The 18,535-nt window shown below is 51.7% G+C and overlaps 1 protein-coding gene across 2 annotated transcripts in view; it reads right to left on the bottom strand.

Moving 5' to 3' along the window:
- Window positions 1-16,769, bottom strand: part of UBE2G2 (ubiquitin conjugating enzyme E2 G2) — a 33,462-nt gene extending 16,693 nt beyond the window's left edge. Inside the window, exons 1-2 of one of the 2 annotated variants that reach the window (XM_044250841.1) lie at window positions 16,663-16,749; window positions 2,803-2,912 (exon numbers count right to left, since the gene is read on the bottom strand). Coding sequence is in view for 1 of the 2 variants with exons in the window: in XM_044250840.1 (XP_044106775.1) it covers window positions 16,663-16,705 (43 nt within the window). In the remaining variant the exon portion in view is untranslated. Of the gene's footprint in view, window positions 1-2,802; window positions 2,913-16,662 lie in introns of both variants that reach the window. The other variant, XM_044250840.1, reaches the window with a different exon arrangement.
- Window positions 16,770-18,535: the final 1,766 nt, after the last annotated feature.

The raw sequence follows: 18,535 nt of genomic DNA, 5'->3' as shown, positions 1-18,535 counted from the left end.
ATCTCTGTTAAATAAATAAATAAAATCTTAAAAAAAAAAAAGTACACAGTTAAAGTTCTGGTCACAAGACCATTCAAACACGGACGCTGTTGCTTATCCTTCCACTTGCTTCCCGGTCCCCTCGGAGCTCTGAGGAGCAGCCCAGAGCCACGGGCAGCAGCGGTCTGAGCAGCCCGCGAGGCCACCGTGACGAGACGCAGCCGAGCACTGATCGTCCATTACACGTCTCTGCCCACACTCCTCCAGCCAGTGGACATGCAGGGGCAAAGGACAGGCAAGGGCCCTGCCTTCAGTGAGCTCACGCGCTCGTGAAGGGAGATGGCAGACAAGGACCACTCGTGAAAAGAGAGCTTCAGGTACCGGAGAGTACAACGTGACGAAGTGAGAGAAAGACATGCCCGCGGGGGGCAGGTGACGCCTCGCTGGGAAGGGGGGCTCCTCCTTTTTTTAACTGAGATACAGCTGACTTATCCCATGTTAGTTTCAGGGACACAGGGAGTCGGGACCCGTTTATATTCTGAAATGTACGTCGCCTGGTTAGTTAACATCCACCAACACACGCTCACAAATCAGTTTTTCTTCCGATGAGAACTTTTAAGATCTACTTTCTTGGCAACTTTCAAACGTACCACATGGCATTATCAACTGCAGGCGCCGCTGTGCGGGACATCCCCGGGCCTCGCTCCTCTTGTAACCAAAGTCTGTACCTTCCGACCACTTCCACGCTTCCTGCCCACGGCCGATCCCCCGCGGCTACCACGAGGCCGTCCTGAGTGGGAGCGGCCGCTCTGATTAAGATTCCCTTCGCGAGACAGACCACCGACACGCGCCTCTGTCTTACTCCGTGAGTGTGACGCTCTCGAGGTCCCTCCAAGTTGTCGCAAACGGCAAGATTTCATACTTTGTTGTGGCTGAGTAACACCCCCTGGTACAAGCATTATCCATAACAGCCCCCAAAAATGAAAACACCCAAATATCTATCTATAGTAGATGAGATTAAGAGACTGCGGCAGGGTCACACAAGGCAACAAAAGCGACAATAAATGATGCTACACACAACATAAAGTTGTGCGAGGAAGCCGGGTGCCTGCCATCGACACAACAGTCCTCACACTACATACATACGCACGACCCAGAACACACAACACAAACTACATGTGTCGCGAGATCGCACTGACTACGTTCAGTACAAACCCGGCGAGCTGAGCTCCAACGTTCAGGAGCGCAGGCTTCGGTGGAAAAACAAAGCAAGGTGGGGATTCTCCTGCGAAGAAAGAGCTGCTCTGGGGCGTGGCAGTCCCACACTGGGGGGTCCTGGGCAGCTCAGACTTCTTGCTTACCCAGGGTAGTGATGCTCGCGGAGCTCACTGAGGGGAACATGCCCTTCCTGCACCTGTCCTCACACCAGCGGATTTCAAATTAACTTTTTAAAAAATACTTATTTATTTGAGAGAAGAAAAAGAGCATGAGCAAACGGGCGGGGGTGGGCAGAGGGAGAGGGACAAGCGGACCCCCCGCTGAGTAGGGAGGCTGACACGCACCCACAGGGCTCGATCCCAGGACCCTGATATCATGACCTGAGCCGAAGGCAGACACTTAACTGACTGACACACCCCGGCGCCCTTCAAATTAATAAAGGATTTTAAGAGTTGCTACCACGACAGTCTAGATGGCAGAGTAGTAAGTGAGAACTGGGGTAACTGGGGGGGGGGGTCTGTTCTGCAGGCAGAGAGGAAGAACAAGGCTGTTCCCAGGTTCCTGGCCAAACAACGAGGCGAACGGTGGCTCTACTCCTGTGACGGAACAGGAAGGGACAGGCGTGAAGGGAAAGCAGGAATTTTCATGTAAACACACTAAAATGGAGACCGGGAAACAGACAAGTAAAGGGCTTCTGGGCGGCTCAGCTGGTTAGACATCTGACTTGGTTTTGGCTCAGGTCATGATCTCGGGGTCATGGGATCGAGCCCACGTCCGGCTCTGCATTTGGCCAGGAGTCTGCTTGGGATTCTAACTCCTTCTCCCTCTGCCCCCTTCCGCCACTCACTCTCACTCTCTAAAATACGTAAAATAAACCTTAAAAAAATAAAAAGGCAGTAGAACAGGCAGGTGGCTGGAGGAACAAGTGCGAGGCTCCAGGGAGAGACGACACTAGCCGTAGAATCTACGTGCACACGGAAGGGACACAGCCGCCGGAGCAGACCCCAGGGAGCACCTGGAAACTCAGGTGCCACCGGCAGGTGTCCACAATGACTAGGGAGTACCACCGCCACGGAGGGAGAAGGGACCAGGAATGCTCCACATTCTGCCAGGAACGAGTCCTCCACAAGGAAAACGAGCTGCCGAGCCGGCCGGATCCACTGAGAGCCACAGTTGTCACAGCCGGCCGCGGGCGGAGGGGGCACCAGGTGCGCATGAGGAGGAGGAGTACCAGGAAGGCTGAGCCCCTCGGGTGGGGCAAGACGGACTCTGTCTCAGCCCCTCGTCACGTCTCTGCGTGACAGCCGACCAGGAGAGCGGCCCCAGGGGATCCCAGAACCCAGCTCCCCAGGCTCCGCACACCCAGTCATCTGAAATTCAGTCCAGTTTTCACGTCTAAAGTCAAATCACCGTATTACAAGAAAAACCCAACAAATTAAAGCAGGAGCCCTGAAGGGGTGCTTCCCTGAGAACGAGCTGGCTGTGCTCTCCACCCGCGGCCCGCTGGAGCCGCTCACCCTCGGCCGGAGGGTGCTCTCTGGGCGGCTGCAGACACCCGGCACCCGGCGCGGCCCACCCGCATCCTGACTCGACAGCGGCACCTACTGGTGAGCGGGGAACTGCGCGGCCCAAGCTCCCCGACGGGAAGGGTCCTGGCGCTCTCCTTTCTCCGCTTTGTTTCCAAAACACACACTCCTGCAGAGCTTTCACATTTCCTGGCAAAAGCAAATTCAAAAAGAAAAACTCTTAACAGTATCAGAGAAGTCTGCACAAACCATAGCACTGAACCCTTGAGAATGTTGATTTGTTCAAAACATTTTCTTACTAGTGGCTTAAAAAACAGTCACCACACAAAATGCAATATAAACTCAACTCCGACCCAGCGATCCCAGTCTTGGAGCCTCCCCTAGCAACAGATACACTGGTAAAAACAGGAAAAGAGGCATTAGGCTATTCATTTCAGAATTATTTGTAATAGCAAAACACTGGAAATTTGACCCAAATATCTATCAACAGGGGACCAGTCAGTCAAATCATGATTCATCTACCAACGGAGCGTTTTGCTGCTCGAAGAAAAGATGCGCGCTCTCTGTACAGGTGTACAACGAAATGAAAAAAAGACACAGAAAGTGGAGAAAAGCTTGTACCGAGGGTCTGTAAACAGGTGATTAAATAAAATGAGGGTGTTAAGGGCCTGAGTCCACCAGGCCTGGTGTTCTCAGACAACCAGCACCCAGCCCCAGGAGGATGGCACCCACACGCCCTGGAGAGAGGCCCCGGAAGAGCCAGGCCTGCCCCCAGCTGGACGTCAGACCCGAAGACAGTATTTCTGTTGTTGGAGGCCCTACTCCCAGGTATTTTGTCTCTGCAGCTCTAGAACACGAACACGGTCCTCGAGCAGGTGCGCGGCCATCTGTAAGTAATCTGCAGGGGAACCCTGACCTTGACCTCACAGCGCACCCAAGCCTTTCCCTGACACGGACCACAGATGTGAGAAACTACACCGTACTGAGAAAGACACGTGACTTCTCTCATAGGAGAACATCGTAGCAATCTCCCAGTAGGCTGGGATTTCTTAAACACGGAGAGCATGAAATATCTTGGAAGTAAACAGACTGGACTTCAGTGAAATCAAGAAATCCTCTGCTCTTCAAAAGGCTGCGCTACGGAAACTCAAAGGCACGCCACACGGGCTGCTGCTCCGGTGGTGCCCTCCGGTCACACAAGACCAAGGAGTTCTAAGGCTCTGCTAGACAACAGCATGCATATGGTTAACACTGTAATGTACACTTAAAAACTGGTAAGAAGAGGAAATTATGGGGGCTTGCACGCGGAGACCCAGCCACCCTGGGGCCCGGCTCAGAGGGAGCCCGAGGCTTGTGCCTAGACCGAAGAGAAGCAGGCTCACCTGCGTCTGCTGGGGCGCCAGCCTGAGGGCAGGCACGTGATCTGACACACACACGTCAAGAGCCTGCTGGGTCACTCTCCACTGGGAATGGGGACCTGGGGGCCACCCTTGCCCCCTCCCTTTGCTGGGCTCTGGGGCACCAGCATCTCCCTGAAGGGAGCTTCTATGTGTACCTAGTGCCCTGATTTCTGGGGCTGTCACCCACCGGACAGCTCTCGATCACCTGGCTCTGCAGGCCAGGGACACTTGGGCACCCGCTCCCAGGAAACTGTAATAATCAGTATCACACAGAAAGGAGCTCACACTTATCTGGTGTCCCAAATTCTATGCCTGCTTCTGGGGACTTCTCTATATCACCTGACTCCGGCAGCCAGTGGGACTTACGCTGTGGGTTCTGGAGGACTCTAACCAGTGAAGGAAGGGTTCTTAAACAGGTAGTACCCCTGGGAAAGCAAGAAGCCACAGATTCAGGAGCCGGTCTCTCTGTGCAGGGGGGCCCTGCACTGGGTGTGAAGCGGGGTCTCTCAGTGGATTCTCTCCCCTTCTGCCCCCCTCAACTCCCTCTTTCCCTCTCTAAAAACAAACAAACAAAAAAAGAAGTTGCAGAGAGAGGAATACAAAAGCTGACTGAAACACAGCCTAGATGAAGCAGAAGAAAGGGTCAGCGCAGTCAAGGAGTGGAACTCAGGTGATCAGACAGCAAGAAGAAAAAAGAAAAAAATGTGAAGATATCTTAGGGGCTTATAGGACAATATCAAACAGACTAATATTTGGATCATGGGAAAAGAGAGAGAGAGAAAAGTTCAGAAATCTCCTTGAAGAAGTAACAGCTGGAGGGAAAAAAAAGTAATGGCTGAAAACTTCCCTAATGTGGAGAAGGAAACAGACATCCAGATCCAAGAAGCGCAGAAAGTTTCAAATAAGAGGAACCCAAAGGGACCCACACCAAGACACATTACGATTACATGTCAAAAACTGAAGACCAGGAGCGAATCTTAAAAGCAGCAGATGAGGGAGGGGAGGTCATGGAAGGAGGATAAATCAGCAGCAGGAGAAACAGCTGATTACGTACAAGGAAACCCCCTAAGTCTGTCAGCGGATTTTTCAGCAGAAACTCTGCAGGCCAGAGAGAGTGGCATGATGTACTCAGTGCTGAAAGGAAAACCTCTAACCAAGATAACTCTACCCGGCAAAGCCATCATTCGGAAGTGAAGGAGACGTAAAGTGTTTTCTGGAGAAATAAAAGCTAAAGGAGTTCATCACCACTAACCCGGCCTTCAAGGAATGTTCTTCTTTAAGCTGAAAAGAAAGGCTGTCACAAGAGCACGTGCGAAAGAATAAGTCTCACTGGAAAGTTAAATATATAGTAAAAGTAGTGGGTTAAGCACTTAAAAGGCTAGGATGAAGGTTAAAAGACATAGGAAGTAAAAAATAACTATGATTATAATAATTAAAGAACACAGATAAAAGAATGTACAGTGGGACATCAAAATATCAAATGTGGGGATGAAGGAGAGTAAAAATGTTGAGCTTTAGGAACTTAAGTTATTATCAACTTAAAACAGACTGTTACAGGGTGCCTGGGTGGCTCAGTTGGTTAAGCGGCTGCCTTCGGCTCAGGTCATGACCCCAGCGTCCTGGGATCGAGTCCCACATCGGGCTCCTTGCTCGGCAGGGAGCCTGCTTCTCCCTCCGCCTCTGCCTGCCATTCTGTCTGCCTGTGCTCGCTCTCCCTCTCTCTCTCTGACAAATAAATAAAATCTTTAAAAAAAAAAAAAAAAAAAACCAAACTGTTACAAACGTAAGTTGTTATAGGTAAGCCTCATGGTAGCTAGCCACAAAGCAAAAACCTGGGGCAAGCCTACAAAAGATAAAGAAATACAAGCATACCACCTGAGAAAGTCATCAAACCACGAAGAAGAAAGCAAGAAGAAGAAAGGAACAGAGAGGAGCTCCAGGAAACTGAGAAGGGGCGCCTGGGGGGCTCAGTGGGTTACGTGTCTGCCTTCGGCTCGGGTCATAATCCCAGGGTCCTGGGATCGAGCCCGCATCGGGCTCCCCACTCAGTGGGGAGTCTGCTTCTCCCTCTGCCTGCTGCTTCCCTGCGTGTGCTTGCTCTCTGTCAAATAAATGAAATAAAAATTAAACTGTCAGAAAACAATTAACAAAAATGGCAACAAGCACATGCCCTCTCAGTAATTACTTAAATGTAAGTGGACTAAACTCTCCAATCAAAAGACAGGGAGTGGCTGAATGGGTAATAAAAATCAAGAGCCGGGGCACCTGGGTGGCTCAGTCCTTAAGCATCTGCCTTTGGCTCAGGTCTATGATCCCAGGGTCCAGTGATCAAGCCCCACATTGGGCTCTCTGCTCGACGGGAAGCCTGCTTCTCCCTAACCACTCCCCTTGCTTGTGTTCCCTCTCTCACTGTGTCTCTCTCTGTCACATAAATAAAATCTTAAAAAAAAAAAAAAATTCAAGACCCATCCCTATACTGCTTACAAGAGATGCACTTGAGATGTCAGGACACACAGACTACAAGTGAAGGGATAAAAAAGATGTTCCATGCAAATGGAAACCAAAAGAAATCTGGAGCAGTTATACTTCTTTTTTTTTTTTTTTTTTTAATTTGACAGAGAGAGATCACAAGTAGGCAGAGAGGCAGGCAGAGAGAGAGAGAGGGAAGCAGGCTCCCTGCTGAGCAAAGAGCCCGATGCGGGACTCGATCCCAGAACCCTGAGATCATGACCTGAGCAGAAGGCAGCGGCTTAACCCACTGAGCCACCCAGGCGCCCCTGGAGCAGTTATACTTCTACTAGACAAAACAGACTTTAAAACAGAGACTGTATTAAGAGATAAAGAAAGGAATTACATAACGATAAATGAGTCAATCCACAAGAAGATGTAATATTTGTAAATATTTAAGCGCCCAACACAGGAGCCCCTGAATATATAAAGCAAATTTTAAGAGACCTAAAGAGAGACACAGACAGTAATACACTAGTAGCAGGGGATTTTAATACCCCACTTACATACAGAAAATCAGTAAGAAAACACCGGCCTTAAGTAACACATTAGACCAGATGGGCTCAACAGATATTTGCAGAGCATTCCATTCAAAAGCAGCAGAAGACATGTTCTTCTTAAGTGCAAGGGGAACATTCTCCAGGACAATTTACATGTTAGGCCAGAGAATAAGTCTTAACAAATTTAAGAGGAGTAAAATCATACGAAGCATCTTTTCTGATCACAATTATGTGAAACTAGAGATTAGTTACATGAAGAACACTGAAATATTCACAACATGCTACTGAAAAACCAATGAGTCAATAAAGAAATCAAAAGAAAAATTTTAAAAAATACCTGGAGACATAAAATTAAAACAAAGAAAATGTGATATACTAAAATTAATGAGATGCAGCTAAAGCAGTTCTAAAAGAGAAGATCATAGTGAAATTTCCTATGTCAAGAAACAGGAAAAATCTCAAATAAAGCACCTACTTTACACCTCAAGAAACCAGAAACACAAGTGAAGCCCAAAGTTAGCAGAAGGAAGGAAGGAACAAACACTAGAATGGAAATCAATGAAATAGACTAAGAAGACAACAGAAATGATGAAACTAAGAGCTGGTTCTTCAAAAGATAAAATCGACACACCTCTAGCTAGACTCACCTCATTAAATGGAGAGAAGATTCAAACCACAAAAGTAGAAATGAAAGAGATGTTACAGCTGACACCACAGAAATACAAGAGATCACAAGAGACTACCACGGGCAACTGCCAGCCAACAAACTGCACCTAGAAGAAATGGATGAATCCTAAGAACACACAACCTCCTAAGAGTGAAGCATGATGAAAGAGAAAATCTGAACACACGGATGACTGGTCAGGAGACTGAATCAGTAATTAGAAACCTCCCAACATACCCAAGTCCAGGACCAGATGGTTTCACTGGTGAATTCTACCCAACATTCAAAGAATTAATTAACACCAGCTCTTCTCTCAAACTCTTCCAAAACAAAAACAAAACAAACAAACGAACAAAAAACAGATGCGGAGGGAACATTTTACAAAGCCAGTTTCACCGTAATACCAAAACCAGACAAGAATGTCACAAGGAAACTACAGGCCAATATCCCTGGTGAACACAGATGCAAAAATCCCCAAGAAAATATTAGCAAACCAAATTCAACATATAGTAAGAGGATCATAGAGCATAATCAAATGACATTTATTCCAGGAATACAAGAATGATTCAACATCTGCAAATGAGTCAATAGGACAGACCACATTAACAAAATGAAGGATAAAAATTATATGATTATCTCATCCGGTGCAGAAAATCATCTGATAAACTTCAACATCCGTGTATAACTCTCAGCAAAGCAGGTAGAGATGGAACACAAGTCAACATAACAAAAGCCATATATGAAATCCCACAGCCAACAGCAGACTCAATGGTGAAAAGCTGGAAGGTTATCCTCTAAGATCAGGAACAAGGTAAGGATACCTCTTACCACTCTTATTCAACAGAGTAGTCAAAATCCTTGCCCTCTAGGTAAGAAAAAGAAATAAAACACATCCGAATCGGAAAGGAAGAATTAAAACTGTCACTATCTACAGCATACATGACATTATACATAAAATAGACACTCCATCAAAAAACTGTTAGAATAAACAAATTCAGTAAAGTTGCAGGACACAAACAAAATCAATACACAAAAATCTGTTGTCTTTCTATACATTAATAGTGAATTATCAAAAAAAGGAATTAAGAATCCCATTTATAACTGCATAAAAATGAATAAAATACCTAGGAATAAACTTAACCAAGAAGGTGAAAGACCTGTATGTTTAAAACTACAACACACTGGGGCACTTGGGTGGCTCCGTTGGTTACGCATCTGCCTTTAGCTCGGGTCACAATCCTGGGGTCCTGGGGTTGAGTCCCGCATCAGGCTCCTTGCTCTGTGGGGAGCCCGCTTCTCCCTTTCCCTCCGCCTCTGCCTGCCATTCCCCCCTGCTTGTGCGCTCTCTCTCTTTCTGACAAATAAATAAAAATAAAATCTTAAAAAAAAAAAACTACAAGACATCAACGAAAGACAGAGATGGAAAGACAGCCTATGCTCACGGATTGGAAAAATGAAATTATTAAAATATCCATACTACACAAAGCAACATACAGATTCAGTGCAATCTCTATCAAAATTACAATGGCACTTCTCAAAAAATAGAGCATGTCTAAAAATTGTATGGAACCACCAAAGACCCTGAGTAGCCAAAGCAAACTTGAGAAAGAACAAAGCTGGAAGCATGATGCTCTTTGATTCCAAACTATATCACAAAGTTACAGTAGTTAAAACACCGAGAACTGGCATAAAAGCAGATACTTAGATTAGTGGAACAAAATAACACAGAAATAAATCCACACATATATGGTCTATTAACTTAGAACAAAGGAGCCAAGAATACACAATGGGGAAAACACAGGTGAGTACACTTTTCAGACAAAATACTGTTACACAATCATAGAGTGTAAACACAACTTTTACATGTACCAGGAAACCAAAGAATCCACGTGGCCAGCTTGCCTGTAATATTCACTTTCTTGTGGTCTGAAACTCAAACCACAAGATCGCCAGGGTAAGCCTGTAAGCAATGGCATATTTGGAGGGGGAAGAACTGTTGCAGTTTTCAGGAACACAGACAGACCTGGAGGACATCAAGCTAAGTGAAGTAAGACAGAACACCCAGCATCTTCCACACGTAGAGGCTACAATGTGTATAAGAAACAAGGTGGCTCAGTTGGTTGGACGACTGCCTTCGGCTCAGGTCGTGATCCTGGAGTCCCGGGATCGAGTCCCACATCAGGCTCCCAGCTCCATGGGGAGTCTGCTTCGCTCTCTGACCTTCTCCTCGCTCATGCTCTCTCTCACTGTCTCTCTCTCTCAAATAAATAAATAAAATCTTTAAAAAAAAAGAAACAAGGTCATAGATACAAAGTACAGACGGTTGGCTGCCAGAGGTGGAGGACGTGGGGGGCGGGAGGTGGGGAGCGGGGGTGGGGGGGGCGGTGGAAATGAGTGAATTGTTCTGGTTTGGGGTTCTTTTTTTTTTTTTTAATAAATTTAATTTAAAACAATTTAAAAAAAACAAGCACAGAAAGTGGTAAAATACGTTAAGATGTCTTAAAAATGAAAAAAATGTAAAACTACAATGAGAGACCACTACACACCAAACAGAATGACTGAACACTTAAAACCCCGTCACCCCAAGCGTGGACAAGGCAGTGGAACCACAACTCTTTGATACACTGACGGCAGAAATGTAAAACTGTACAACCACGCAGGAAAACAGTCTGGCTGTTTCTTTAAAAATCAAACATTAACCTCACAGGTGAGCCACGCATTTGCCCGAGAGATGAACCTGTCTGTCCACGGAAAGACTCCAGCACTGCGGGAGGATTATTTATATTAACCAAGAAGTAGAAACCGCCCAAAGGTCCACCGGATGCAGGAACATGCTCTGGTCCGTGCAGACGGCGGACGGTCACCCTGCAGTGGAAAGGCCACAACTCGCAGGACGGACGGCTACAGAGTTGCACTGGGTGAAAAAATCCCGAGGAGACAATCCACAGTGACTCAGAGCAGATGGGTCGGTCGTTACCCAGAGTCCAGGGCCCAGGGGCACAGGAAGGCACAGAAGAGCTGGATTCAGAAGCAGAAGGACACTTCTGGGGCAGTGAGCACGCCCCTCACCCTGACTGTGGCCAGGGCTTCAGTGGTGTGCATCCCCAAAACTCATCGCACTGTAAACCTGAGTATATTAACGTGTTGTGTGTAAGTTAAACCTTAACGAAACAGCTTTAAAAAGAAAAACAAAGACGGCTGGGGAGAAAGACACCACAAAGGCTGAACGAAGACAAAGAACAAAAAGGGATAAAATACTTACAACATACATAACCAACAATGGACCAGGGGTATGTAAAGGCATAGAGAACATGGGAAAAATACCTACAAATCAGTAAGAAAACGACAAACCACTCTGGGAATTTGGTAAAAGACAAAACGGGCATTTCACAAAGGAAAACACATAAGCCACCTACAAACGTGACAGGACGCTCAACTTCCATCACAGCACACAAATTAAAACCACAAGGGACCATGTCCTTAGACACGGCTGTGCCCCATGTAAACCGTGCCCCACACCAAGGCGTCAGGGAACATTCAAGGCAATGTGCACAGGGACAAACACACAGGAAACCAGGCTGGCAAGAACCAGGAACGTGGATTACGTGGATTACGAGCTCCATGGCTGTCTTACACCCCGGATACAGACTTTGCACAAACGCACCAGCCATGGCCACACCAGCATCATATACGCATATACGCATATATGCACGTGTATACACATGTACACATACACACATGTGTACACACACACACACACACACACATATACACATATAAATGAAAACTGGAAACAACCCAAGTGCCCATCCATAAAGGACGGGATGAATTCTGGCTTCTTCATGAACTAGACCACCACCCAGCAGTGAAAAGGAACCACAGCTATAGGCTAGGACAGGCCTAACTCTCAGAATCGGTGCTTCGAACACACACTGCGCGATTCCATCTCAATTATTGAGACAACAGCCGGCAAAAATGAACAGCTGGCTGCCTGTAAGCCCACGAAGCAGTAGAACTACAGAGAAAAGGAAAGGAGCCTGTTACTAGACTTCAGCGGCAGTAACCTGCGGGGGGCGGGGGGCACCACAAAGGTTTCCAGTTGCCGCTAACGCTGCTTCTTACGGTGGGTGTCCTGTGTACAGATGTCATGTACCATTTCGTTTTCCATCTGAACAGACCCATTTACCTCTACAGTACAATATGCTTCACAACACAGAAGGGTTTTTGAAAACTTCAAAAGGGATACATACTGCCAGGGAGAAAGGACAGTGACCGGAGAGAGACAGACAGGAGTCTGGGGTTCGGGGAAGACTTCTGCAGGGGAGCGGGGTACCCAGGGCAAGGAAGTGCTGATGCCCAGGAGAGAGGGGTGCCCAGGATGTGGCCGGCGGGGTGAGGGCACAAGGGTCAGCGGAAGTCAGAGAGGCAGGGCTCACCGCAAGGCCTTTGGTTCTCACAGCAACAGAAGGCGCTGGGCAGAGGGACGTGAGCTGACAAGCTGGAAGGGGCTCTCCCCCCGCTGCGCAGAGAACAAAGCAGGACAAGAGCAGAAGAGAAGACCCTTCAGGACTGTCCTGGCTGTAACCCAGGCCACAGCTGAGCGGCTGGGCCCAGCGTGGGACCCCAAATAAAGTCTGAAGGTCGGACAACAGGTTCCACGGGATTAGAAAACAGAAGGAGTCATCAAGGGCGAATCTAAGGTTTGGGGCCCAAAAACATGGAAGAAGGGGGCTGCCGGCCCGACACAGGGGGACTGTGGGGAGCGCTGGTGTGGGCAGGGCAGGCGCTCAGTTCTCCACGTTCAAGTTTGCGGTTCTTATTCAGTACGTCCTAGGTGGAGCACAGCCCCCAGAATCTGTGACTACAACCTCGTTTGATGGTGATCCTGCTGAGGGGGGGCCCACTGGACGAGGGTGGGGTCCTAAGCCGAGGCCTGGCAGCTCCCTAAAAGGGAAGACAGCCAAGCGAAGACAAGCGGAGATGGGAGTTACACTGCCACAGCAAGGAGCAGCAAGGGCTTCTGGCCACCAGAAGCTGCCGGAGGCCGAGAGGGACCTCCCCCAACGCCTACAGAGTGTGGCCCTGCCGACACCTTGGTCTGGGCCTTCGGGCCTCCAGAAGAGCCGCAGAATGCATTCCTGCTTCGTGAAAACACTCGGCCAGCACTACTTTGTTAAGGAGACCCCGAAATCCAATGCCTGAGTCTATTTCTCACGCTCGTCAGGAAGGCTGGATGTGTAACAATAAAACATAAAAAAGATCCACATGGGATCTGGGGCACCTGGGTGGCTCAGTCAGCTGAGTGTCTACCCCGTGATCTCAGCTCGAGTCTTCGTCAGGCTGGGTGTGGAGCTTACTTTAAAAATAAAAATAAAATAAATTTTAAAAATACAAAAGAAAAAAATCTGGGTTCTTTTTCTGACTCTCCTTTTTCTGGTTCTAAGAACCGAGGCAAAACATTCTGCCTCTGATTCAATTTCCTGCAAGATGGGAAAAACCAGGGGCCGAACAGAACCCCACCCAAGGTTCCACAGCCCATAAATTTCTGCAGCTCTGGGACTATCCCAAATACGAAAACGTACGCCTGAGCCCTCTCCCAATCACCTACTGAAACCTCACGTCCCAGAGAGGCTGCTTCTACAAAACCCACCCGCACGACGGATGCGCCTCCCTCAAGTGGCAAGACAAACAAGACGCTAATCCACAAAAGATGAGGCTAACTGGAATTTTATGATGTTTCTAGATCCAGCAACAACAGAACTCCCCTCGGTGACATACTGTACCCGCTGTCCTCCAATGTCAGCACAAACTCATGACTTAGAACAGCACTCGCTTGGGGCGCCTGAGTGGCTGAGTCAGTGAATTCAGCTCAGGTCATGGTCTCAGGGTCCTGGAATCAAGTCCCACCTCAGGCTCCCTGCTCTGGGGGGGGGTCTGCTTCTCCCTCTCCCTCTGCCCCGCTCCCCTCGCCCCAACCCCACTCTTGCTCTCTCTCTCTCAAATAAATAAAAACCTTAAAAAAATAAAAAACAGCAAACCACCTACGGATGACATCCCAGTTTCTGTGTGTCACAAGGGCAGGTGGTTCTCCGCTTAGAGTCTCACGGGACAGCGTCAAGGTAGGGCTACCTGGCAGGGTGCCACCCCACATTCACTCAGGTTCTTAGGAGAACTCAGGTCCCTGCGGCTGTAGGACAGAGGCTCCCCAGGGATCAGTCCTAGGTCCTAAGGATCACCCCCGTTCCTCGGTTCCTGGTCTCCCGCGCATCTTCCACGCCAGCCACGGCAGGGGGAGTCCTCTTCCTGCTTTGAACTTCCTGAACTTCCCCTCCCGCCTCACCCCTCCTCCTTCCTCTATGGTTTTGGGGGATTATTGGGTCGTACCCCAATAATCCAGGTTAATCTCCCGACCTGTACATCGGCTACTCGGTAACCTCCAAGTCACACCTCCAGAGTGCCCCCCAGCAGCGCTAGACTCGGGTCTGGCGGGAGGAGCAGGGGCAAGCGAGCTTACGGAGACGGTGGCGGGGTTCCGCCTTCCACAACTACCCCGAGACGTCACATTAACACAGAAAAACACATATGGTACAACTCTGGAAGTCAAGTGTTACCTGCATTCCATTACTGCAGATGACAGGAGTGTTGAAATAACAGACGAGGTTTTTGTAAATCCAGTAAAAGCAAAAATAATCTTTCCTAATGCAACTATCCTCAGCAAATACAAGTACAACAATGCAGAATCAGGGTCAGAGCAGCAGCCTGAACCTCACCCCCTGCACAGGCTCCACGGATCCCTTCCTACAGACCGGAGACAGTGATGCTCGCTGCAGCCCAGAACTGGGACTGAACGGACGAAAGCAAATCGAGAAACACCGACCGGCACGGCGAGAACAACAGGTGTCCCCGCGCGCCGCCCCAGCCCAACTGCCCACGAGGAGGCAGAGGCAGCAGCGTCCCTCTCCCAACCAACCCTCTGTTCCCACTCTGCCCCCCCGGAAGCACCCCCACAGCAGAGGACACGGGCTGCGAGCAGTAAGGAAACCCGTATCCTAATGAGCCCACCTCTGCCCCGCCGCTGGCCTGCTGCAGCCACACACGGGCTCTCCCTGCGCAGGGCCAGCTGGTTAGGACACTGGGCTCCCTGCACATTTACCAGTTACTCTGGCTCATTTCCAACCTTCTGAAGGCGTCCTCCGGGTCATCACAGCAACAGCCTGGAGAACCGAGAGCCACCTAACGAATCCTCCCAGAGCAGCCGAGGCAGAGGCGAAGGCCACGCGGGGCCACGAGCTAGTAAGCAGCAGCAGGTGCACCCCCTGATGTTGGTCGTGGAGTCGCTGCTCTCCACCCCAGGCGGGCTGCGGCCTGTGTCCAGCAGCAGCTGGGGACACGTTCCACACACCCGCTGGGGCCGTGACTTCTGCCAACTCTTCCACGGGAGCGCTCCTCTGGGAACAGGCAGGACACGGAATGTTCCCGCTTCTTGGTTCCACTTTGCTCTCCCAGACATCAGGCACTTCCCCGGCTCAGCAAGCGCCCAGGTCTCTGAGCACCCCCGGAAGAACGACACACCGGTCCCTTGGAACAAAGCCCAAATCTGACCTGTCGCTGCCAGCACATCACAAGGCGCTTTTCCTCCGGCTACAGCTTTGGTCTCAACCTATGGGGCGCCCCATCGGTTTCCCCACGTCCCCACCGGCTCCCCCGTGGCGCAGGTGCAGGGCTCCACACAACAGGAACCAGATGCAAACGCTGACGTAGACGCTGACACTGACAGTAACACGGACACTGACAGAGACATGGACACACACAGATGCAGACACAGACGCAGACACACGCAGACACGGACGCAGACACAGACAGACACGGACACAGACAGACACGGACGCAGACACGGACACACGCAGACACGGACACAGACACAGACACACGCAGACACGGACACAGACACAGACAGATGCAGACACGGACACAGACACGGACGGATGCAGACATGGACACACGCAGACACGGACACAGACACGGACACACGCAGACATGGACGCAGACACGGACACAGACACAGACACGGACACACACAGACACGGACACACGCAGACATGGACGCAGACACGGACACAGACACAGACAGATGCAGACACGGACACACGCAGACACAGACACAGACACGGATGGATGCAGACATGGACACACACAGACACGGACACAGACACGGACGGATGCAGACATGGACACACGCAGACACGGACACAGACACGGACACACGCAGACACGGACACACGCAGACACGGACACACGCAGACACGGACACACACAGACACGGACGCAGACACGGACACAGACACGGACACGGAGGCAGACACGGACGCAGACACGGACACACGCAGACTCGGACGCAGACACGGACACACGCAGACACACGGACGCAGCCCCCCAAACTCCACTCTTGCAGCGATGGTCACCGAGCGCAGCCGGCCCAGGGCGGCGCGGAGCCTCGGCCGCCGCCCGGACTTACGGGAACGGAACTCCCCGCTCCCGGTGGCCAACGGGCGGCATGACTCAGGGGTTCAGCAGTCCACTACCTCCCCGTCGCCCCCAGCTCCGCCCGCGCCCAGCCCGCCGGGCCACAGCCGGGAACCGGGGCCGGAGGAGGGGCGCAGGGTCACGGATGTGGGAGGGAGGAGGGGGACAGGGGCGCGGGGTCAGGGGTTAGGGAGGGAGGAGGGGCGCGGGCGTCGGGGGCGCGGGGTCGGGGGTGGGGGTGAGGGCGGGGGCGCGAGGCCGGGGGCGCGGGACGCGGGGTCCCCGGACGAGGGGCGCGGGGCCAGGGCTGAGGGCGGGAGAAGGCGCGCGGGCCCCGCACTCACGTTTGTACTCGGCCATCAGCCTCTTGAGCGCCGTCCCCGCCATCGTCCCGGCAACAGCTGCGCCGTCCGGCCTCGCCTCCTCAGCGCAGGTCCCTCCCGCCCGCCGCGGGCTGCTTCCGGGTCGCCGCCGGGACCGGAAACCCTTCCGGGGCGCGGGGCGCGCCTGCGCAGTGGCGAGGGTGCCGAGGGCAGCGGCGCGGGGGCGGCGTCGGGGGCGTCCGGGCGTCGGGGTCGCGGGTCCCCAGCTTCGGTCCGGGCCTCGGCCGCTCTGGGGGTCCGGGTCGCGCGCGGCGATCCGCCTCCCGTCGGCCGGGTCTCCCGGAAAACCCGGAGCCGCGGCGCCCGGGACGGTGTGTGTCGGCCGCCTGTTGCATCACACTGGCCGGGCCTCGGGAGGGGCCGCTCGGGGGACCGCGCGGAGGCTGGACGGGACCGGGGACGGAGGACGGCGGCCTGGGGACGGGACCGGGCCAGGACCCTGGATGAAAGGCGGACATGGAGCCCGGCGGTCGCGGGCAGGGGCGGGGGCGGGGCGGGCGGCTGCTGGCGGATCGCATCGGGCGGGGGTCCTTGTAAAGGTGACCCCGTGGAGGGGGATGGGGACCGAGGGCCGCACCTGCAGGGCCAAGCACGCGTGGCAAGAGCCGTTTCAGGGTGACTTTCGGGCCCAAACGCAGTCAGCGGAGAGCTTCGGGTCTGTGGGTCCGAGAGGTCGCGGACCGCGGGGGTCCTCCGCGACAGCGTGGGGCTCCCCATCTCCGCGGGCGCGTGGAGGGCAGGGCGCCCGGGAGGTCTGAGGGAGCAAAGACGCGTGACCCGCCCGCTGCCCGAGCGGCTGCTGCTCGGGAGGGACCAGAGCCCTCCAGCCACCCCCCACCCCCCGGCTCCCCCACATTGTGTAATGTGCACTGGGGTGAATGAGTCCTTTCTTAGTAGCATGGTGGTCTGTTCCCAGTGGGCCCACTGTGATGTGCCGACCCAGTCGTGCTTCTCAGAACCGCATTCTGAACGACTAGGAAAGTAAGCAAACTTCGTATTTTGTGGCTCTGCCGTGCAAAGATTTACTCCTCCTAAACCTTAAAAAAAGAAAAGTTTCAGGGTCTGGTGGCTCCACTGGTCAAGTCTCTGCCTTTGGCTCAGGTCACGATCCCAGGATCCCCTGCTCTGAGGGAGTCTGCTTCTCCCCCTGCCTGTGCTCCCTCCCCCTCTCTCAATAAATAAAGTCTTTAAAAAAAAAAAAAAAAAAAGTTGTTGCGTCCACAGCACGCATGTCCTACCTACATCCTACACTCCTGTGTAGAAGTGACTGTGGAACGTCCTGTACCGTATTCAAGCATCACATGGAACTGCTGGTTACTGTCTGCCTCCTGCACCCAGAAAACACGTTCCACTAGGGCAAGCAGTTTCCGTCTTGTTCACTTGTGGAGCAGCATTAGTGCCCGAGTGTGGCAGTCCAGGTCTGCTGAACTGAGTGAATTTTGTCAATGCAAACACCTCCCAAGCGTGCATATTTTAGGGTAGAAGCACACAGAATGTATGCCAACACTAGCTTCTCAGATGGGTAGGCCACGCACTGCACAGAGGACGAGTCTTATCTTCAAACACCAACAACCTTGAGAAGCCCAAACTTCTGTCCTCATCATCCAGATGATGCTCTGGAGAGGAAAGGGGTCACAGTACTAGTTCCCAGCCACAGGCTGGGAGAGCTCGTGAGGAAGGAGGGGGACAGCCAGGACTGGCATGTGTGACCTGCCAGGGCACAGAGGGTGACCGTCAGGTGAACACTCCCCTTCAACTAGCCTGAAAATGCCAGTGGCCTCCCTGAATGGTCTATACGGATGGGACACTGTGACAGTATGGCCCAAGGCCAAAG

The sequence above is a fragment of the Neovison vison genome, chromosome 6 (assembly GCF_020171115.1).
Source record: "Neovison vison isolate M4711 chromosome 6, ASM_NN_V1, whole genome shotgun sequence".
Taxonomy (NCBI): Eukaryota; Metazoa; Chordata; class Mammalia; order Carnivora; family Mustelidae; genus Neogale; species Neogale vison.
The sequence above is the reverse complement of the archived record's forward strand: the minus strand, read 5'-3'. Positions and strand labels throughout refer to the sequence as shown.